Source organism: Varanus komodoensis, unplaced genomic scaffold, assembly GCF_004798865.1.
Source record: "Varanus komodoensis strain SLA01 unplaced genomic scaffold, ASM479886v1 scaffold27, whole genome shotgun sequence".
In the NCBI taxonomy this organism is placed as follows: domain Eukaryota; kingdom Metazoa; phylum Chordata; class Lepidosauria; order Squamata; family Varanidae; genus Varanus; species Varanus komodoensis.
Genome location: NW_025335701.1, coordinates 9,352,366 through 9,374,714, shown reverse-complemented (window position 1 = coordinate 9,374,714; position 22,349 = coordinate 9,352,366). Strand labels below are relative to the sequence as shown.

Genomic DNA, 22,349 nt, shown 5'->3' with positions numbered 1-22,349 from the left:
ATCCAGTGTCTCCTTGGAAGTCTCCAGTGTGGGAGAGCCCACGACCTCTCCAGGCAAGTGGTTGGTTCCACTGTCGGATTACGCTGACAGTGAGGAAGCTTTCCCTGCTGTCCATCCTCAGTCTGGTAAACTGCAGTTTAAGTTCACTGTTTGGTCCTATGCTGAGGGATGAGTAAGGTCCCTTCCTCTTCCTCATGAGCGCATTCTGCAAGTACCTCAATGGCTGTCACAGCTCCTTCTTGAGGCTGAACATGCCCAGCTCATCATCCTTGTTGCCTCCTCTGGACCCTTTCTAGTTTCTCTGAATCTTTTTAAAACCTGGGTGCCAGAAACTGAACACAATATTCCAGGTGGGGTCTCTCACGTCTTTTAAGACTTCACACTGCTGCAAAACTATGTTAGTTTGTAGCTTCAATTTTATACCATAGTTTAAACAACATTTATATGCTGTTATCAGAGGCCCAGAGAATTTCAGTAGTTGGGCAGTACAAAGATGTAACATAAATAGGGAACAAGGGCTGAATATCATAATGGCCATAGTTAAACCAATTACAAGAACGGGATTAGATTCTCTGTGGGGCTTTTAAGTTCTTTAGTTCCATTGGAAGTTTTACATTGACTTCTGTTCATTCAAACCTCAGCCATGGGTTAAGACTAGAAACTGAGTAAAAATATTTTTGTAGGGAAGGGCTGCATACCTGCTTTGAGCCACATATAAGAAGCACCAAACCTCATTCAGTAGCTTGCTCCAAATTCCACTAGAAACCCTCATGGATTTTTGAGAGAAGACTTACAAAGCAAGGGCTGGCAGGAATTGAATGCTCCAATCACAGTTACCTTCTAAAAAATCCGCAAGGGGCTTCCATTCCGACATTAAGACTTTGCACATGTATTCCTGCGTAGGAGTCATTTCAAAGGACTCTTGTGGGGGAATATGCTATGCCAAAACACACTACAATCTGTTAAGTGCTTAAAAAGCCAGAATGTAGAAAGCTTTTATTTTCACCATGCCAAACCCATTCTGCAGTCTTACTTTCTGCTTCCGTTTGCATCGATCTGCCCATGTTTGTTTGTTCCTCTTGTTCTGAGAAGCTCACCTGATCTGTCTAATTTGGCATCTAACCTTTTGAGGAATTCCCATGGCATCTGAAACTAAGTGTTCAGAAGGCAACATTTCATGATTAGGGCAGGAACTGAATTAACAACTGGCAATTGTTGTTAACTGATAATGGCTCTGGATATTTCCTAACGTTCCTCCACACTCAAGAGAGAACAAGGAAGAAATCTGAGGATTAAGACTATGCAGATGAGAATGTCAGCAAAGGCAACACAAGCAGAAGATGCATCTACCACACATTGCAACAGCCCAGTCCACACAGAACATCAAGCCAGGATGTGGCACTCCGTAATCTTCCATTCCCTCCCACTTGCAGCACCAGGCTTGGGCCAACTCAAAGATCACCAAATGCTCAAACTTCCTCTTCATCAGACTAAATGGTATAGAAAAGCAGGTGGGGTGGGAAATTAAGCTGACTGGATGCAGCCAGAAAGGTTGCACAATCAGAGACTTTAAGATGATGGGTAGGGTTTGCAGACATTCATACTGGATTCTCTCAAATGCTGCCACTGTTTTGGTGTCTTGGGAAAGAGGAAGCAACTGTTGATCCTTTCGGAAAAAATACAATCCAGTTATTAACTCAAAACCATTTCCATTTTGGATGACCCTGACATCTGCATTTGCTCATTATGGAAATCTGAAAAATAAGAAATATAGTCCGGCGTAATTATCCTATTTATCCATAATTTTCATGGATACCATCCACTTCATAAGATGCATTGAATTGTTTGCTCGAATTATTCTTCATCTTTGTGAACTGCTCAGAGAGTCTTGGCTATTGGGAGGCTTATAAAATGTAAGGAATGAAATGGAGGCTTTATACATGCATGATAGGGGACAGGAGGAAAAACAAACTGAGGTCAGAGAGAAATGAAATGGAAGCAGCACAGATGCAGATGACTGCCATTCACAGAACACAGATATACTGCAGTGGTGCACCAATTAACAGCATTAATTATATTTCCATACCATCCATAGCCAAAGCTCTCTGGGCAGGTCACAACAGTTAAGTCATCCCTCCAGATTTTATCCAGGTCTGCCCCTGCTTCGCTTCCAAGATTAGGGAGGATCAGGCACTTCAGGATGCATGGATGAATGGTGTTTCTTACCAACCAAAAGAAACCCTGGATTTGCCCTTACTCAGACTACAGAACACAAGGTTTACTATCTTGATGCATGATACTTTGGCAGTTCTGTGCTGGCATCTGTCTCCGAAATTCTTTGGTTCAAGGAGGACACCTTAAGGGCATCGCCAGAGTGGCCCGGAAAGTGGAAAAGTTCCTCTTCTGATTTTTAATCACTGCTGCTCCTGACATCTGCCTGCTTCTGATTTTTCATGGAAACTAGTCTGTTCATCCTGGGTAGAAGCAGGTGGGCAGGGCATGGAAGAATGGGCTCAAGATACAGGAAACCAGCTTCTGACTACATGTCAGGAAGAACCTCAGAGCAGAACAACAACAGAACCCGTGAGCTAGGGAGGTGGTGGGCTGTCCCACACTGAAGGCATTCAAGAAGCCATTGGACAGTTTTTTACAGCAATGGTTGAACTGGGAGTCCTACACTGTGCAGGGGGTTGGACACGATGGCCTTTCGGGCCCTTCCAACTCTACTGTTCTCTGGAAAACAATTGTATGCCTCATACTAAAAGCTGAGCAGGTATATGAATATTGTGAAGTCTTCAAATTACGCTGGCAGAGTAAATATGGGGGCATCATTGGCATCTGGGTATGCCACAGGGCCTTGTCCTTGTGTCCATATCTGTTACAAGGGCTCTTATTTCTGGGGAGTCACCTTTTCACTAACCTCACAAACACACACAGTTATATAGATCTGCCAATTTGAAGCTAATCCACTTTTTGCATCTGCTGAAGTGGACAATATAAAAGCTTATGCGATGACAGTATAAAATGTCTTACGGTGCTACAAGCCACCATGATGCTTTTGCTGCAACAAACTAGTGTGGCTACTCCTCTGAAATACGATGTGCTGTTCTGCTATCAAAACAAACAAACAAAAACCCTATTCTTTCTGCAAGCCACCAAACTACAACCAAAGGTGGGGGGGGGGCAAAGGAGGACAAACATTAACCTCTTTCATGTAGCACACATGATGGTACATGTTACCAATTTATTGGGTTTTCCCATTGAATTGGCTGACAAGCTGAAATACTGCAGCCGGGAACTCCAGGGCACCTGATCTCATCAAGAAGCTGCAGTGAGCATCCCACATCCTGGGTTCTCCGAGCAAGATACATGGTCCTTCCCAATGTACTTCCTGCCCCTCATGACAGCCAGTAGTTTGCTAGTGAAAAATAACACCTAGCATCCAGTCCTATAAGTCAAGCAGACGCCAAGCTGCGAGATATCAGTCTGGCTCCAGACAATGGGGACCATGTGAATCAGGCCCACATGGTCCTACAGGTAGCATCAATGGCCATCGGGCTTAGATAAGCCAATAAACAGGGCAAGCAATGGCAAAGGAAACCAGGGAGCAAGCAAAGCTGCTGCAAAAAGGCAATTTCATGCCCTGCAATGCAGTACAGGATTTTGCAGGCTGCTTTCCCTTTGGCAGGGAACGATGGCATGCAGCTGCCAGAAGGGCTTCTCCTGGCAGGCAGTGACCAAAGCAGTCGCTATCCCACCCATCACAGCCGCTCCTGCCAGTTCTGGAAGGCATAGCAGCACTCCTGGTGCTGCCTATGCGAATCGCACGGACTCTGCTCCGATCTCGTTCACTTCTTTTTCATTAGCCACGTCACTGGAAAGACAGTGGTATGAGCACTGGCAGACTTCTCGGATGACAAAGCAACAAAGCAAAGCGCACTCCAAGGGCCACATCAGGAGCTGCATTTCCTCCCGTCAGGCAGGGAAGAGACTTAACTGACTTAGATCAGCCGAAAGACGTAAGTATTGGCTTAGGTGAAAATGATCAGGCCTGTGAAGATCAGAGCTGACCCCAAGAGTAAAGCTAGAAGGAAGCCACTTAAGAGCACAACCACATGCAAAGAAAGAAAGTTGAACAGATAGATGGGCCTACAACTCCCAGCATGTCTGCTGGCAAGAGGTCAGCGAGCAAAGTTCACCCTGCAGATCCCCAGGTAAGAGACAATGGAATTCTGGAGGAGTTAAGGTTCTCATCATGCTGATTGAGCTTCAGCTGCAGCTTGGTACAGGTGTGCTTGGAAATGGGCTCCACCGAGCTCACAGAAGCTTGCCCCGAGTAAACTGAAACTGCTGTCGTCTTCTGCCTTATCTGTCTATAATGCTAACACCAAAGAGCCAATTCAGATAATCTTGCTCCTGTCCTCTTTGCCTCCAGCCCTGCCCACCAGCAGGATGCAGGCCCCAAGAGCTTCTTCAAAATCTAACTCAGCTCTCCTCTCCCTTTCCTTTGAAATGTTTAATAACTTTTTATAAAAATGCAGCACTGGCAACAGGCATCAGGGATATCACTAGCATGGCACGCAGGGACAGGCCTTCCCATTAACACCAAGAAGCAGGTCTGCACTTTGTGCTCTTGCTATAGTGCTGAATGTCTTTAAAAGCTCTACACCTACTAATTTCTGTGGTTGCCCATTTCACAGTTCTGCAGCTTCACCATGCAGAGGTTTGTCAGAATATGCTCTGCAGTACATACCAAAGGGGCATCCTCCCAAATTTTTGATGATGGACAGCATACCTGGCAAAAAGATTAGCCTGCAGTGCCATGTCAGCATAGTTTGAGCCTGCACCAGCTGTTCTTTGCCCTTCTTGAATGCATTTCAGAGCAAGATGGTTGCCACCAGCTGTTCTATTTTAGGTTTGATTAGTTAACTTAGCCAGCATGGTATAGTGATGAGAGTGGGGAGTCCCCACTCAGGCATAAAGCTCACTGGATGGCTTTCGGCCCATCACCGACTCTTACCCTAGCCTACCTCACAGGGCTGTGAGAATAAAGAGGGAGAGGAAGATTAGAGAAGCCATTACGAGTTCTCTGCAGGAAAAAAAAAAGGTGGGCTATAAATCTACTGAATTAATTAACCTGGAAAGGATTTGCACAGGATTTCTCTCCCTCTCATTTTTACTTAAGGTAGCTCACAACCACCAAGTTGGAGAAGCAATGAACTCAAGCAAACAGCAAGGCAATCCTTGGTTGCCGGGCAACTGGAGGCTGCAATCCAAGAGGCTGGAAAATGGCTGGTCCAAGCAGCTCACCTTGTTGTCCTCTTCCTCTAGCACATGGCCAAGGGCAGTCTAAGCCTGTCCAAAAATGTTCCTTAGGTAAGCTGCTTTCTCTTGAAAAATTAAGAGGTCAGGTGTTGCCTGGCCACCCATGCACGGGCAGAGTTAAGGTGGGAAGATGAACTGTGCCAGCATGTTGCAAGAGGCATCAGCAATGCAGACCCTCAGTGTTGCCCACCAGGATCCCCAACCCTGAACCCAGATCTCACCCCCCCCCACATCATCTACTTTGCCCATTCACCCCATGTGCACCTCCTAGATTCTGTGCTTACTGCCTACCTTGAGTCAGGCACTGCAAAGCCTTAACCTGTATGTATTGGATAAACCACCCAGAGAGCTTTGACTATTGGGCAGTATACAAATAAAATTAACAGCAGCAGCCAATAAGTAGGACGTTGGCAAAACTGAACAGCTGCTCTGCACAGCAGAGGTAGGAAACAAGGGCGGGGGGGATGATGCAGGCAGGAGCACTGAAAGCCAGCCTGTGCTAATGGCCCTGAAAAGTTTGTCATGCATGCCCCAAAAAGGTTACCTATTTGTTACACATTTATAGCATGGCCGTACAAAAAAAAGGATGCAGCGGACAAGCAACTGTATTGCCAAACTCCTGCCCCCCCAAAGTCCACTACTTTAAGCATCATCAGGCAAGATACATTCATGAAGTGCACCATATGAAATGGTAATTACCTTTCTCAGTGAAGAACTACAATGCAATACCTGGAAAATATGCACACTGTTTCCAAGACCAACCTCTCTGAGGGGGCTGAAAATACGCAGCCCTATGGGAAGGAAAAGAATTATAATGGTACGGGGAGAAATTCTAAAAAGCATGACACAATGCCCGTGCAATTTGGGATTCAGAGAGACTCCATTCAGCTATGGCGGCTGCAGCCCTGCAGTGCAGGTCCGCCTGATAGACACGCACATCTGCAATGGCCAATGCACATTCACAGTGCAAAGGATCCCACACAGTAATGGCCTTACACTGTTCAAATGCATAGTTCTGTACACAGGCGGGAGAAGAACAGTGCACCTTACTTTGCCCACAGAGCTGAGCCTCTCAATCATGGAGACCTTTACGTATTAGGGTGCATTCACAGGCTGCCTTCACACCAAAACTACCATCTACATTTAGTACTGTACTTAAGAACAGAATCGCTCCTAGAAGTCCAAAACACCTCAAGCTCTTTCAGCGCTAGAAAGAGTGCTAAAAGCATTCCAGTTAACAGTGCACATTCAGCACTACATCACACACACTGCAACACACAGGCATGCCCCTGGTGCGACACCCCAAAACTGCAAAAGGAATAAGTTCTTCCAGGTAACCAGAGCTAGAATTCATGGCTGCAACCTTCTTTTTGTGCAAAGGACTTTGCAAGAGTCTGTGCAACAAAGATGAACCACTTTTGCCAAGGTTAGCATAACATACAAACAAAATAGAGGCAAAATATTAACAATGTGTGCATCGTCTCATTTGTAACAATGCAGTTCATAAAAAAGTGATGAAGTATGCACACACAGGTTGCATGGGGCTGGTCCAGAGAGAGCTTATGGCCAGGGAAAAACTAAAGCAATCAGCTATGCTTTTAGTAAACACTCCAATGATAAGAGATCATTCCACAGGGCTGGTGCTAGTGCAGAGAAGGCCCATTTCTCTCTCCATCAAATGGCAACCTGCAAGCCGCCAGGGCCTCCCCTGAATGACAGTAGCCTGGGAGGCTGGTACAAGGCCGTGGGGTAGGGGGTATTTTTCTTGAGTTAACCTGGTCCTAAGCTCTACAGGGCTTCATACAGTAACACCAACACCATAAGCTTATGTCAACCAGAAGCACTCATGGGAAATGAAAATGGCAGAGGTTGCAAGACCTCATTTTGCTTTGAGATGAACCCAAGTGCCAGAAGTATCATTTAGTTTCTTAAGGAGGGGAGGGGCACAATGGTGGGTACAAGGACTGTGTCCAAGGGATCACTTGTACCTATTGGTCCTTCGTTGACCTAGAGCCCAGTCAAGGTTTTTGAGGCCATTTTACTTGAGGCACAGAGACAACCTAGAAGCCATATGCCAGTGCTTCCTATTATTGTGCAAAGTGTGAGATAGAGATGAACATTCTCTAACTTGTGTTAGAATTTGGGATCACCCCATGTAAAGCGTCAGCAGGAAAATCAGGACAGACAAGAGAGAAGCACTTCTTCACACAACATATGAACAACAGGTGGAGCAATTTGCAGGGCCACTGGGTAATTTGGAGTCCCTGCTCTGACTTCAGAAATTGGCTCCAATGTCAGAACTGAGCATTGACCTTGGAAGCAGGAGTTTGGGGTGGGGAGGGAAGGGAAGGAAAGGGGAGCAGACAAGTTCTGCCAGCATAGGCAGTGTCCTGGTTGGCCCTTCAACCTCCTCTTCTCAAGCTCCAAGGTGCCACACTTCAATGACCAAAGTCAGAAGAGGCCAAGGCTTACAGAATGCCTGTAATCTTCCAAGTTCTGAGGATAACGGGCATCTTTAAACTGCACGCTTACAGACTGCTGCAACAATATATAGTTCGAAGGCGCTTCCCTGTTTGAATCAAGTCATTGGTCAATCCAGATCATTAATGCCTGCTCTGACTGGCAGCCACTCAAGGTCTCAGGCACAGATCTCTCCCATCACCTGCTATCTAGCTCTTTTACCTGAAGCCAAGGGATGAAACCAGAAGCCTTCTGTGTGCCTGTAGAGAATAAAATGGAAGCCTTCTCTCAAACATTGGGCAGATTTTATGAAGCTACAATGAAGCTTTTATGAGGACTCTATTTTTCTTGGTTTTGGTAGCTGAAGATTGTGTTAAACAGATGTGTGGCTCTCTGTGCCATGCATTTATCTATGTGTCTATACACAGTTTGTATAATGTATTCTTAGGGTTTTGGTCTCTGTAAGATGCCCAGAGAGCTTTGGGTATTGAGCACTGCAAAAATGTAATGAATGAATGAGCTTCACTGAACCTAATCAGATGCACTTCTGAACAGACAAGTGTAGGATTGCACAGCCAAAATTGGTATCATGCTAACAGCCACCAACAATCCTCTGCTTCATGGGTTAGGCTTTTTACATCCTTGCAGGAAGCACCTGGATTAAATGATGAAAGCAAGTTTATGTGGAAAGGGTAAGAGTGTTAGGGCAGCAGTCTATGCTGCCTCAAGAAGAATCATGAGGGAGAAAAGGCTGACCAGTGATAAAAAGCAATCTGAATAAAGTGTGGCCCTCACAATTCCCATAAACCCTAAACACAGCCTACCCCAACTTGGTGGGCTTCAGAGCCATTTGGCCCACAACTCCCAGAAACCCTCACCCAGCAGGGCCCTTGACTGAGGATTCTGGGTGTTGCAGTCCAAATGTGTCTGGAAGGCACAAGGTTGGGGCAGTATGCCCTTGCAGAACAGTCCATGGCGAGAACCCCTGTAAGCTGCAGTCCCAATACAACCAGCTGGCCACAGATTGCTACCACTGACACAGAACCTCCATGCTGAGGGAAGCTTACCTTCCAGCACCAGCTTGTCACAGCCATCCCCCAGCCCTCTGGCACAGCTGGGGGGAAAGTTCTCCGTTCCCTTGTTGTAAACCAACCAGAGATCTTTGGCTATGGGGCAGTACAGAAACAAAATAATAGTAATAGCCCAAATGAGCCTTTTTACCCTGCTTTAGCAAGGTTCTCTTTCTGGTATTAACAGATAAACTCTGTAGCCCTTCTCCAATCTACATACCCTACAGCCATGCTGGACTACACCTCCCATCATCATGTCAACCAGCTGACAAAGTGTGGCTCCCCTTGTATCTCCAAGCAAGCCCTCCTGCCAGTCCACTTGCCCTGCAGGCCTGTTGGCCCACAGTTCCCATCATCCCCAGCCAGGAAAAGTTCTACCAGCAGGGCGCCTCTTCTGATAGGTACAGGTGGGCTCTAGTTCTTAAAAGAAGCCCTGCCACAATCTTCTCGCCCTCCACGTGTGCTAGACTGCAACTTCCATCATCCCCAGCCAGGCAGGGGTACCACTCCGACGCATTTGGAGGGCAGCAGCTGCCTGTCTTAAAGGGGAGGTGGAGGAAGTGACAGCAGGTACATCCGGGCACTTTTGGCCTACCGCTTTCCTCCTCACACGGCCTGGAACCGACTATAACGGAGGGAAGGGACACGGGGAAAGGAAGAAAAGGTCGGAGCTAAGTCAGCCGGCCTGCCCCGGCCGCCGCCGCCGGAACAGAACCCCGCGCCAGCGCGGCCGCCAAATGCCTACCTTCTTCCGTCCCGCACGCCGCGCCGCGCCGCGACCGCCTTCACGTCAACCGCGTTCTGCTCCCCGCCGCGTGCTCTTATTGGCGGAGAGCGGCCGGCTTCTCCCAGCACGCCCCGCGGCCGCGCATGCGCACTGCTGCACGCCCGGCCCCGGCCCGCCCCTGCATGAACTTTATCGAGAAATGCGGGGAAAGGGATCCGTACCCAAGATAACAATAGTAAAAATATATAAATAAAGTGTGCTGGGCCCCACTGTATAAAAGACGGCCTTTCTTCTTTGCACGCGTTGGTGAAGGTGAGGCTGCCGTGCTCTCGCAAGCCGAAGCACTCATGGAGGCGGGAGGCCCGAAGGCCCCAAATGTTCCTGAGTTCACCCATCAAATAGGGTACTAATTAATTATATATCTGTGCTGCCTTCTTTTTCCAACAAGGAACCCAAGGTGGCTCAGAAGTAGGTTACAGACTGGCCCAAAGTCACCACTGAGCATCATGGCAGAAGATAATATAAATTCCATAACAGTTATATTTATTTTAAATGTAAAGCATTTATATCTTTTTCATCGAGCAGGGCTTCTGCTTGTCATTTTGTGTTGCAGTGGCGTTAAATTAGTTTTAATGTTTGATATTTTCTATCAATATTTAGAATTAGAATTTAGTCCGGGATGTTTCCAATTCTGTGTATTTTGTATATTGTATGTTCTTTATTTGTTGGAAGCCAACCCGAGGCTTACACGAATGGGGCGGCATACAAGCATTCCAAATAAATAAATAAATAAATAAATAATATATTGTATCTTAATATATATCACTTGTTTTTAATGCTTTTAATTTGTGAGTCGTCCAGAGACAAGCTAGAAATATCCTAAATAAATAAAATTTGCTTGTATCCTCTGCTTGCATAGATATTTTTAAATATGCACAGCCATGTATAAATCCACTCAATAATAATACAATTAAAATGCATAAAGGTAAAGGTTTCCCCTTGACTTTACGTCCAGTCATGCCTGACTCTAGGGAGAGGTGCTCATCTCTGTTAACTAGCCGAGGGAGCCAGCGTTTGTCCTTAGTCTCCGTGGGCATGTGGCCGGCATGACTAAAGGAACTCATTCCGTTGTGCACATTCGAACCGGCGACTTTTCGATCAACCAGCCCAGCAGCACAGCGGTTTAAACCACTGAGCCACCTGCAGTCCCTTAAAATGCATAAGCACTGAAAAAAATGGTTCCTGCTCTAAGGATGCACAGTACCTATTTATATTTGATGTCAAAGCCTCCCTTTCTTGCTGTTCTTCAACCTCCACACTTTCACAAGAGCCCTGTGAGCCCAGACTGAGACACTGAAGTTCTATACTTCTGATGGGAGGGGAGGGGAGGCGGGGTGGAAGAGATGCATATAGCCTTCCCCAATTCAATGCCTGGATTTCCAGGTCTCAGCACCATTGGCCATTCTGGCTGGGGCTGATGGACACCCAAAACTTCTGGGGAGCAGCAGGCTACAAAAGGCTGCGATTAGCCAAGCAGAGGCACGGACGGGTTTTTTGCAGATCAAGCGTCGGGTGTTCAACGCACCTTGCTGGGCTGCTCATCTCCCGAGCCAGGTGGGCACAAATGCCCACCCAGGCATAAAATCTCCAAATGGAGGGCTGCACCTCCAATCTGGATAATCACCTAAAAGACGATTCGAGAGAGAGCGCTGGAGTCCTTCTTGCTGTGTCTATTTGCGTCTATTAACTAGGATCATTGGCACTCTATAGAACAAGCAAAGGGGTTGGGAACTCTGCAGAGGGCGGGTGCGTTTAGACTCGCCCCGTGCGCCTACTCCGCGAGCGAGCGAGCGAGCCTAATGGACGGCCAGGCTTAAGAGAGCGTCGCTTTTGCCCTGGCTCTGCAGCGGGGACACGCCCGCCTGGACGCGCAGCGCAGCGCAGCGCAGCACGAGGGCCCGGCACGCCCCTGCCAGCGCGCCCCCGGAGGAGAAAGCGCGCGCGCGCCGGCGCAGGCCTCGAGGACTTCCGGGGCCGCTGGAACGGCCCGGCCCGGCCCCGCCTCGCCTCCGCGTCGGCGGCCGCTGCCCTCGCCATGCCTTACGCCAACCAGCCCACGGTGCGCATCACGGAGCTCAGCGACGAGAACGTCAAGTTCATCATCGAGAACACCGACCTGGCGTGAGCGGCGGCGGCGGCGGGGAGCGGCGGGCGGGTCCCGGGGCGGCGGAGGAGCCCCCGAGGCGCCCGCTGCGCCCCCGGCGTGGGCAGCCTTTCCAGCCGCCGCGCCTGTTGCGGCCGGGCTCCCGCGTGCGCTCTGGCGCGGGCGGGCGGGCGGGCGGGCGTCCTTCCTTCCTTCCTGGGTGCTCGATCTTCTCCGCCCCATTGCATCTCCAGCATGCGCCCTGGCCAGCAGTCACAAAAGGCCACTTTTTCTGCAGCCTGGAAAGCACATGCGCTGCGCCCCTGCTTCTTGGGCCGCCTTCCCCCCAGATCTTTTAAGCTGGCTCCCATCCTGTTCGTTAGGATGCCTTGGCGCAGAGCCATTAAAGGGAACGGAGCCTTGGCGGCCGCCCTGACCTCCTGCTTTGAAATGCTTCCTCTCCGGGTTCCTTGCTGCATGACCAGGGTGCGTGACGCAGAAGCAAGCCCAGCTTGGCTACTTAAAAGGTCGTGGTCCTCGGGATGTTTGCCCTGCACCTTCCATCTGGCCTCCCTGGCATCGCACATGCGGCAGGATATAGGGATGCCCCCCCCCCCGTTGTTCACCTTCATTCCTGACTGGCCTCTGACTGCCTTTATAAAAGGATGAAGCTGCGTGTTACATCTGGTATATTCTAGGTGTGTTGGACTACAGCCCTCAGCATCTCCCAGCCCAGTTGGCAGTGGAACTGATCCTGCCATGGTTGGGCAGTAGTGATGGACCTCGAATTGGCTCAGAAATCCATAGGCCAGTCACAAGATCATGCTGACTCCAAGTATACAGATTTCTGAAATAAACTAGAATCTTTGCAGACGGTTCCTGTGGACTAGCATCGCAGTTCTGTGAAGGGCTGTGTTCTTTGTTGTTGTTAGTCGCGAAGTCGTGTCCAACTAGTCGCAACCCCATGGACAACATTCCTCCAGGCCTTCCTGTCCTCCACCATCTCCTGGAGTCCGCTCAAGCTCACACCCACTGCCCCAGTGACTCCATCCAGCCACCTCATCCTCTGCCATCCCCTTCTTCTTTTGCCATCTATTGTTCCCAGCATTAGGCTCTTCTCCAGGGAGTTCTCATTAGGTGGCCAAAGTATTTGAGTTTCTTCTTCAGGATCTGGCCTTCTAAAGAGCAGTCAGGGTTGATCTCCTCTAGGACTGACTGGTTTAATCGCCTTGCGGTCCAAGGGACTCGCAGGAGTCTCCTCCAGCACCACAATTCAAAGGCCTCAATCCTTTGGCGCTCAGCCTTCCTTATGGTCCAGCTTTCACAGCCATACATTGCAACTGGGAAAACCATCGCCTTGACTATATGCACTTTTGTCGGAAGAGTGATGTCTCTGCTTTTTAGGATGCTGTCTAGATTTGCCATAGCTTTCCTCCCCAGGAGCAAATGTCTTTTAATTTCTTGGCTGCAGTCCCCATCTGTGGTGATCTTGGAGCCCAGGAAAGTAAAATCTGTCACTTCCTCCATTTCTTCCTCATCTATTTGCCAGGAAGTGAGAGGACCAGATGCCACGATCTTAGTTTTCTTAATGTTGAGTTTCAAGCCAACTTTTGCACTCTCCTCCTTCACCCGCATCAAGAGTCTCTTTAGTTCCTCTTCACTTTCTGCCATGAGAGTGGTATCATCTGCATATCTGCGGTTGTTGATATTTCTCCCAGCAATCTTAATTCCAACTGGTGATTCATCTAGGCCCGCCTTTCTCATGATGTGCTCTGCATATAAGTTAAATAGGCAGGGCGACAGTATACAGCCTTGCCAAACTCCTTTCTCAATTTTGAACCAAACCAGTGGTTCCGTGTCTGGTTCTCACTGTTGCTTCTTGGCCCGCATATAGGTTTCTCAAGAGACAAATAGGATGGTCTGGTACTCCCATCTCTTTAAGAACTTGCCACAATTTGTTGTGTTCCTCACAATCAAAGGCTTTAGCATAGTCAAGCAGAAGTAGATGTTTTTCTGGAACTCCCTAGCTTTCTCCATGATTCAGCAGATGTTGGCAATTTGATCTCTAGTTCCTCTCCCTCTTCGAAACCCAGCCTGTACTTCTGGTAGTTCTCGGTCCACATGCTGCTGGAGCCAGCTTGTAGGATTTTGAGCATCACTTTGCTAGCATGTGAAATGAGTGCAGTGGTGCAGTAGTTTGTACTTTCTTTGGCATTGCCCTTCTTTGGGATAGGAATGTAAACTGAGCTTTTCCAATCCTGTGGCCACTGCTGAGTTTTTCAAATTTGCTGGCATATTGAGTGTTCTTAGCATGGCTTGTTTCTTTCCCAACCCCTCTGGCCATGTTCACAGCACTTCAGGAAGTTTGAATTCCTGCCTTAGCCTTAGCAGATCGTTGACCACCTCTGTGCAGCAGCTGCTTACCGGGGGAGATCCTTCTTGTTTCCCTGCCAGACCCTCAAACACCTGCTTTGGAAATGCCATTTAGCCGTAATAAATGCTTTTGTGTTTTTCTGTTCCAGAGTAGCAAATTCCATCCGGAGGGTGTTCATTGCCGAGGTTCCCATCATAGGTATTCTCCTATTTTGTCTCTTGTGTTGGTTTGGGAAGCTAATTCTCTGTGTTTCTAACTATTAAGCAGTTCCACGTGTGGGTGTGCATACACTTTCATACACGCAAGCTTTGTGTCCTCGGTTTGAAATGTCAGCTGAGGGCACTGGCTGAGTGGCTTGCCAAAGGTTCCAGGTCTGTTCCCTGGCATCTCCAGGTACCTTGAAAAGGCCCTGTTGGATTCCCCAGGAAATGGCTCCCAGGTCCTGGCCACCTGCCTGATGCCTGCCAGATGTGCTGGACTGTATATCCCATCATTCCCAACCATGTTGTCTGGGGATTGTGAGAATTGCTATCCATTCAGTGCCCGTGAGGTTGGAGAAAGCTGGTATAGTTCCCCAGCACTCCAGAGACTGTTGGTTCCCAAAGAGGACAAGCTCTTATAAACAAAGCAGTTTCTATTTTTAATTTAATTTCTATTTTACTTATTTGTTTGTTGTAAACCATCCCGAGACATTAGTATAGGGACGGTTCAGAAAAGCTTTAAATAAATAAAATTTCTATGGTAGATGTGACCCTGCAACTCCCAAGTGCTTCCAATCATTGGCTGCAAAGGTGTTGTCTTACTTGGTGTTTGTGGCTTTGTTTGCAGCCATAGACTGGGTGCAGATTGATGCCAATTCCTCTGTTCTCCACGATGAATTCATCGCGCACAGACTGGGTGAGTGTTAAGCTGAGGGAGCGCAGGGAGCCCTCCATGGCTTCTCAAAATTACATGAAAATGCAGTGTATTTTTAGTATATTTATTTCTTATTGTTATCATTACATTTCTGTCCTACCCCACAGCCAACGCAGCTCTCTGGGTGGGTTACAAAATATACGTACAGTAATAATGAATAAATGAATAAATTAGCAAAATATTACAATAAAATCACAACCATCAGACACACCTAGCCCCCTCGTTCCTTTTCCCTTGTTCCTAACAAGGGTTCGTGATTGAAATGGGAAGGCGAAGCTCTTGCGTTTCTCTTGCCACCTCCTCGTGCTCCCCCTCGTCCCACTCTTGAGGCCCCCTAGGGGTTCTTACGCCTTCTGTCTCCTCAGGTCTGATTCCACTTACCAGCGACGACGTAGTGGATAAGCTGCAGTATTCCAGGGTGAGTTCAGGCCCGCTCAAGGAGCAGGTTCTTTGCTGGGCAGGACGAGAGCGGGGGGCCGCCGCTCCAGGGGCAGAGCCATAAAGGGCCAAACCCGTTTCGGTGCTGGGCAAACGGGACAGGACCTGGATGCCAGCATGAGGCACTTCCCCCATGGCCAGAAACTGAGCATTCTGAGAAACAGGTCCACCTCTTAAAAAGGGGGAGCACCTGACCCAAAAGTGGGGAGCAGGGGGTTGGGAGAAAAGGGTGGCACCCGTGGCCTGTGGGGAGCCCTGAAGGACCGCACTGGGACCCCCAGTGGAGGCTGGCATGCTGCCCCCACTCTGCTTCTGCACCGCTTCCTTTCCATTTCCCCTGCTGCTGCACCGGCTGCTGGAGAGAGGAGGAGCAGGAGCAACCCAGAGGGACCCGGTTTCTGGCACCGAGTTTAAGGTTGCTCCATTTATGGGCAGAAGTGGGACAGCGGCCACAGGTTTACAAGGCAGAGAGCTGGAGGGGCAGGAGAAAGGGCTGCTCCCTTTGGGGGCTTGCCAGGTGCGTCGAGTTGGCCGCCGTTGGGAATTGGCTGCCGGCCCACCTGGGCTGGTGTGTCAGTCCTGCAAGGATCAGGTTCCGGCAGGCCAGGGAGTGTGCCAGAGCCATGGATCAGATGTGGCAGACTCTAACGGGGCGCCCTCTCCCACTTTCCTTCTATCCCTTCCCTTCAGGATTGCACGTGTGACGAGTTCTGCCACGAGTGCTCCGTGGAGTTCACGCTCGACGTCCGATGCAACGAGGACCAGACTCGCCACGTCACCTCCCGGGACCTCATCTCCAACAACCCACGGGTCATCCCGGTAAGTGGAGGGTCCCCGCACACAGCCTCAAGCAAGGCTTGTCTAAATGCAAATGGAGGAAGGCGAGGAGGCCCAGCGCAGGACGGGGAGAGGGCAGAACCTCTGGGTTGCACAGAACGACAGGGATTTTCCGCCCAGGAAAGTCCCGGGGCACCTTCGTGGTGCTGAACATCTTTCTGACAGAGGACCAGATTCGGTTTTGCAAGAGCTGCCAGGGATGCATTCTGGGGAGGCACGGGGGCAAACGGACAGTGCTCTTCGAGTGAGGTTTTCCATTCATGTCCGTGTGTGTGTTTATTACAAATATTTGTATCCCGTCCTTCCGCACAAGCACTCAGGATGGCTTTTGTAGTATAAAATTACAATAATACAGTAATAAAACCACAATTATTAAAAACTTCTAAAATTGAACATTATAAATTATAAAATAAGAAGGGAAAAATAAAATAGGAACTACGACTGTGGAAACAGAAAAGAAAACAAAAAATACTAAAACGTCTACAACGCTTGATTATTAAAATGACGGCTGAATGAAGAGGTCTTTACCTGGCGCCGGAAGGAGTACAACGTTGGCACCAGGCCGACCTCTCTGGGGAGCATGTTCTGTAGTTCCGGCGCCACTGCGGAGAAGGCGGGTGGCATTCCATGCCAACTCGCTGTGGCTTAAGCGAGGAAGGCACTGCCTACATTCAGAGGAGGCCACGAGTCCTGCAGTGACCTGCTCTCTTCTGGCCCCACGCAGGTGACCTCCCGGAGCAGAGATAATGACCCCAATGACTACGTGGAGCAGGATGGTGAGTACCCGGCAGGAATGGTGTGGTTTTTGCCTGTCTGGGGTCAGGCGACTGCTTGGCCTCCCACCTTGGCGCATAAAACACGGCATCCTAGTCAAAATCTGAATCGGTCCACAATAAAGCCCATATTAAAACAGTCAGGCCTTAAAGCATTGGGAAAATGAAAAGGTTATCCTTTTCTTTTAGACATCCTCATAGTCAAGCTGCGGAAAGGCCAGGAACTGCGGCTGCGGGCCTATGCGAAGAAGGGCTTCGGCAAGGAGCACGCCAAGTGGAACCCCACGGCGGGGGTGGCCTTTGAGTACGACCCAGACAACGCCCTGCGGCACACAGTCTACCCGAAGCCGGAGGAGTGGTGCGTTCTGCGTCGCCAAAACAGAACACGGAGTTTGAGGGCCGCGTGGCAGGACCGCTGCCGATCAGAGAGCAAACCTCGGGGGCGAAGCTGAGCAGCTTCCGGGTGGCGGCCACCCCAGGGCAGAACAAGAAGGCGAGCAGGCATTTTCGCAGCCCTGTGCAGTGCGCAGTCTCACACCCGCCACGTGTAACTGCTTCTGGTGGAAAAGCAGCTCCTAATTCAGCACAGTGCTGGCAAGCGGAGCCATGCCTGTCCCCGGTTCATGTCCTTCCCTGAACGCAGACCCGTGGTCTTTGCACGATGGGAACGTGGGACGCGGCCCTGCACAGTTGGTCCTGGGTCTATCTAAGCCAGACTTGCCTGCACGGACTGGCAGCTGTGCTTCTCTGGGGTTTCTGGCAGGAATTCTTCTAGCCTCTTCACTGAGGCAGGTGCTTCACTGCTGAGCTGCGGCCCTGGATGCCTTTGGGGTCCATTTGCTCCCTGGATGAGGGAGAGGGGGAGGGAGGAGCATACCGTGTCCGTTTCTCACATTGCTGCTTTATTCCAGGCCGAAGAGCGAATACTCTGAAATCGACGAAGACGAGGCCCAAGCTCCGTATGATCCCAACGGGAAGCCAGAGAGGTGAGGAGCGGGAGAAGCCAGCCAGCTCGGCTCAGGGGAGGTGCCGGCGTCCCGCTCTCACCTGGAGGGAGGGCTGATCCAAGTGCGCAGGGCGGGGGGCAGCCCTGTTTAGCCCCCGCGTTGTCCCCGGCACCTCGAGAGGCTTCCAGAGGCAGCTTTCTCACCCAGGTGCTCCCCCAACCCTGGCCCTTGCTGCTTCAGGCTGCTGGTGCGGCACACACATTCCTCCTTACCCAAAAGTTCACCACCCCAGACAGAGAATCCGGTCCACCTTCCATGTCAACATATCCAGCTAAGTGCTGCTTTCTTGTGGCGGCTCTTCTGGAGCTGCATATCCTGATCCTGCGCCCCAAAATCCTTTAGCCAGAGATGCCGGGGCCCCTGTGTGCCTGCAGCATGCATTCCGCCCACTCCGACAGGAACACCGCCCTGCTAAAATAGCCGCGGTACCAGCTCACTTATCCACCCACGCGTTCTGCAAAGAATGCCGTGGCAAACGGGTATCGGGAGAGCCCGCACTCGCCTTTCCCGGCAGTTTGCCTCTGTTGTAAGGGCTCATTCTTAAGGTAACTTAAAAATACCATGGTGCACATGCACCGCCTCCTACCCTCAGGGCTGTTAGTGGGCAGTCTAGTGTCCAAGCCCATATTTCCATTGCATACAAGCTCATCTGTTATCTAAATATTTTATTTTTTTGTTTTGTCTGTTTTGGTTTTATTGAATTTTCATAGTTTGTTTATGATTTTATTGCTATTGATCCTTTTGCTGGGTATTGTCATGTTGTCTTTTGTATTGTGTTATGGATTTTAATATGATGTAAGCTGCCCAGAGAGCTTATGGCCAGTGGGGTGGCGTATAAATCGAATAAATAAAGGAAGAAGCAGAAGTCCCATATTAGACAGGAATGGGCATTTATCAAATCTCCTGGTGTGTTTCCAAGCTACACAAAGCTCTTTTTCAGAAAGGGCAAGTTTTCTGTTACTCAGAACAGTTAACATTCACTACGTAAAAGCAATGCTCTTTGCTCTCTTTCCTGGTCTGTTGACAGCACGTACGGCTGGAACAGTCCCGAGACCAGCCTGTACCGTCTGGTCATTAGTACAGGAAAAGAAAGAGCGCTGTTTGCTCCTGCAGTCATCAGGGGCCATGATGCTGGACTGACGCAGCACCGCAAAAGACCCTCTCAGATTTCCTGCACTAAGGTTTCCAGCAATAGAAAAGATTATTTCTTGTGGCTGGAAACTCGCATAGAAAGCGGCTGGTCCAGTTCGCCCGTGTTGTTCTCTTCCACGGGTGCCCAGCCTTTGGCTGCATGCAGCTGCCTGGGCAGGTCCAAGATCCCAGACATGAGACTGGTGCTTCTTGTGCTCGCACTAGTGTGAGCTGGGGAATTGTGCTCGCACTAGTGTGAGCTGCGATTTCTGCAGCCAGCACTAAAGGTTGTGAGCTGGGGCTCCTCCCTTCACACATTCCAAGCCACACACCTTTCTTGCAAAATGTTCTTGACTGACCAAAGGGTTTTCCAGAAGCACAGACACCCAGAATGAATCTCTGAGCATGCACAGAGTGTTTAGTTGAACCCAGTCTCATATTCAGCTCTGGGAACTCACCGCAGGAGCATGCCTGGCCCCATCCCTCTTGGGTTTCTGGCTGGAAACACGAAACTCCCGCTGTGGCTCTTTTGCAAAGAATTCCAAGCTTCACGGTTTTACGGAAATGAGACTCGGGGCCCTTTCTTCCACACTGCACAGCGAGAGTTCTGCGCTTTCCCCCAGTGTCCACTCAGCAGGGCTATGTAGCCATTGCACCCAACATGTGAATCAGCGGCCCCCGTTTTGGCATGCCTGCCGGTCACCCGCACACGGCACTCAGTCCTGGATGCCTTCCCCGCAACTTTCTGCCGCCACTGAACGCGATCAGTGCAATTTGCATGGACGGCGGTCCACCACCCAGCCAATCCATGGTTGCCCGGTTGTCTGAATGCAGACTGCTTCCTCAGGCCGGGCTGTTTCTCCAGCGAGCCTGCAGTCCTGTTTGCTTCACAGTGGGCCTGCCATACAAGCTGGGGTGACTCCCTCTGGCAGTGGCCACTGAGCCACCTAGCATGAGAGCCAAAGCATCCCTTGCTGCTCCTGACAGGCCCACCTGTGCCAGCCGCCCCACAGGTGCCCAGCGGCATGGTGGGAAGACTGGCAGTGGCCAGCTGCTCCCTCCGCTGAGCCTGAGAACTCACTGCAGTTCCCCCCCACACGCCTCTGACCTTTTCTTCCTTTTTCGGGCAGCGGGAGATCACCTTTTACTACCTCTGCTTCGGCAGCTTCCAACAGCCCGTCGAAAAAGCCCAAGCCCTGTGCGCCTTTGAAGGGAGTCGGGCCGCACATCCTCTTCCAGCCTGGGGTGGGGAGCGGAAGGTGCTGGGACCTCTCCGGAACACGCTGAGGCCTTGCGAATCCCAGTAGCAAAGGGGTATCAGTGGATGGAGACATTCTTTGTTAGTATAACAGGTGGATGATTTTCACAAAGAAGGGCGTTCTCTGCAGTGGCGCCCCACCTATGGAATGCGCTCCCCAGAGAGGTCCGCCTGGCGCCGTCGTTATTTGTTTTTTGGCGCCAGGCGAAGGCCTTTTTATTTAAAACTTATTTTAATTGTTAATTTATTATGTATTTATAGGATTTTAAATTATGTTACCGGGCTTTTTAATCTTTATTGTATTTAGTGTTATCTATGTTTTTAATTATGTTGTGAGCCGCCCCGTGGCTTTGTTGCGATGGGGGCAGCATAGAAATGTTTTAAATGAATGAATGAATGAATGTCCCAACCACACGGGGAAGCCCTAAATCTGTTTTTGCTGGCATGTGGGACCTCCCCTCCCACCATTTGCTCCCTGTTTTGCATGTGTGCCCTCCCTCTCGTGTGATTCTAAAAAGCACTTCCCCGTGTTCTCAAGTCTGCTTTTCCCTCCGACCCTCGCTCAGGTTTTACTACAACGTCGAGTCTTGCGGCTCCCTGCGCCCAGAAACCATCGTCCTCTCCGCCTTGTCCGGCTTGAAGAAGAAGCTGAGCGACCTCCAAACCCAGCTGAGCCACGAGATCCAGAGTGATGTGCTGACTATCAACTGATGCGCCTCCATTCCCTGGAGTCGCCCCGGCTCCTGGGGTCGCTGTGGGGCTCGGGGAGCTGCCCCTTGTCTTTGGGCCGGCTGATGCAGTTCCCTTGCTCTACACCCTTACCTCGGGGTGGGGGGGAGGCCCGGGGGAGGGAACCTGCGGGGGGAGGGAATGGGGGGTGGCTGTGTTTTGGGGGAGAAGAGGATTTTAGAAAATATGGGGGATTTCCTCCCTAAGTTCTAGTTCTCCCCCCCCCCCCCAGTTTTATTCTGAGCTAATGTTATTCTCTCATCCCCCAAGTGTCTCCACTCCTCCCTCAAGGAAGTAGCTGATCTTAGGAGCAAGGAGATGCTGTTTAGAGAGCCATGGTGCTGCTTTCCGCCAAGGAGCTAATTCCCCTTTCTCTCTCTGTTCTTCCCCATTTTGGGAACTTGGTGTTTCTCTCTCTCTCTCTCTCTCTCTCTCTCTCACCCACCCACCCACCCACCCACCCACCCACTCATTTCTCCCAAGTGTACTTCCATCCTTGCCTCTGTTGGGCTTTGGATAGAAACAAGTTGGATAGTATTTGCATTTGTTACTTGACTGAATAAAAACCTTTTCCCCCGTCAGCCATGTGTGAAAGCTTGTCTCTGCCCTGGGAAGGAAACTGCAAAATTGATCTCTTTCCAGCCAACATTAAGTTAATGAAGGCTGCAGATCGATGCTCCAACAATTTTCTTTTCAGCGGTTTTTATGGCTGGGGACATCTGGAAGTCTCCCCAGTGGTGATCCAGGCTCCGAACACGGCAGTGTGAACAAAAGCCTAGGAAGCTTATTTTGCTGCTGCTGTTGTGTGTGTTAAAATTCCAGTCCTTTTTGCAAAGGGGAGAAATCCTAGGAAAGATACTAAAATGCATGCCAAATGTTTAAAATACATCACACAGATTTGGGTAGTGGACTCTTTGCTCTCAGTTACTTGGACTGGCTGTCCCCAAATGCTTTGCTCAGCCCCCAGTTTTCTGGGTGTCCCCAAACTGTTTTCCATTTGTTTTAATGGAATCAAGCTTGATCGCCCAAGAAGTCTTGGCTTGTTCAGCTTGGCTGGCTGGGAATTGCAGGAAGTCGTGGGCCTTGATTCTGTTGAAATATGCTCCCTCAATTTGTTTTTCCACAGTTTCTGGTGGAAATTGGATCAAGGCACCTTCTCCAC

At 49.8% G+C, this 22,349-nt stretch overlaps 2 protein-coding genes across 4 annotated transcripts in view; one reads left to right on the top strand and one right to left on the bottom strand.

Moving 5' to 3' along the window:
* NUP93 (nucleoporin 93) overlaps positions 1–9,675 on the bottom strand; it is a 92,358-nt gene extending 82,683 nt beyond the window's left edge. The window contains exon 1 of one of the 3 annotated variants that reach the window (XM_044434166.1): positions 9,601–9,675. The gene's annotated coding sequence lies outside the window, so the exon portion shown is untranslated. Of the gene's footprint in view, positions 1–215; positions 239–8,852; positions 8,927–9,600 lie in introns of those variants that run through there. The other 2 variants (XM_044434165.1, XM_044434167.1) reach the window with 2 other exon arrangements.
* Positions 9,676–11,623: 1,948 nt separating this feature from the next.
* On the top strand, positions 11,624–21,768 carry POLR2C (RNA polymerase II subunit C). The gene is made up of 9 exons (XM_044434302.1): positions 11,624–11,763; positions 14,248–14,297; positions 14,928–14,996; positions 15,380–15,432; positions 16,143–16,271; positions 17,014–17,065; positions 17,252–17,420; positions 17,974–18,048; positions 21,025–21,768. Exons 1-9 carry the CDS (start codon positions 11,678–11,680, stop codon positions 21,167–21,169), a joined length of 828 nt encoding a protein of 275 aa, XP_044290237.1. The 5' UTR covers positions 11,624–11,677; the 3' UTR covers positions 21,170–21,768.
* The last annotated feature ends 581 nt before the right edge of the window (positions 21,769–22,349 follow it).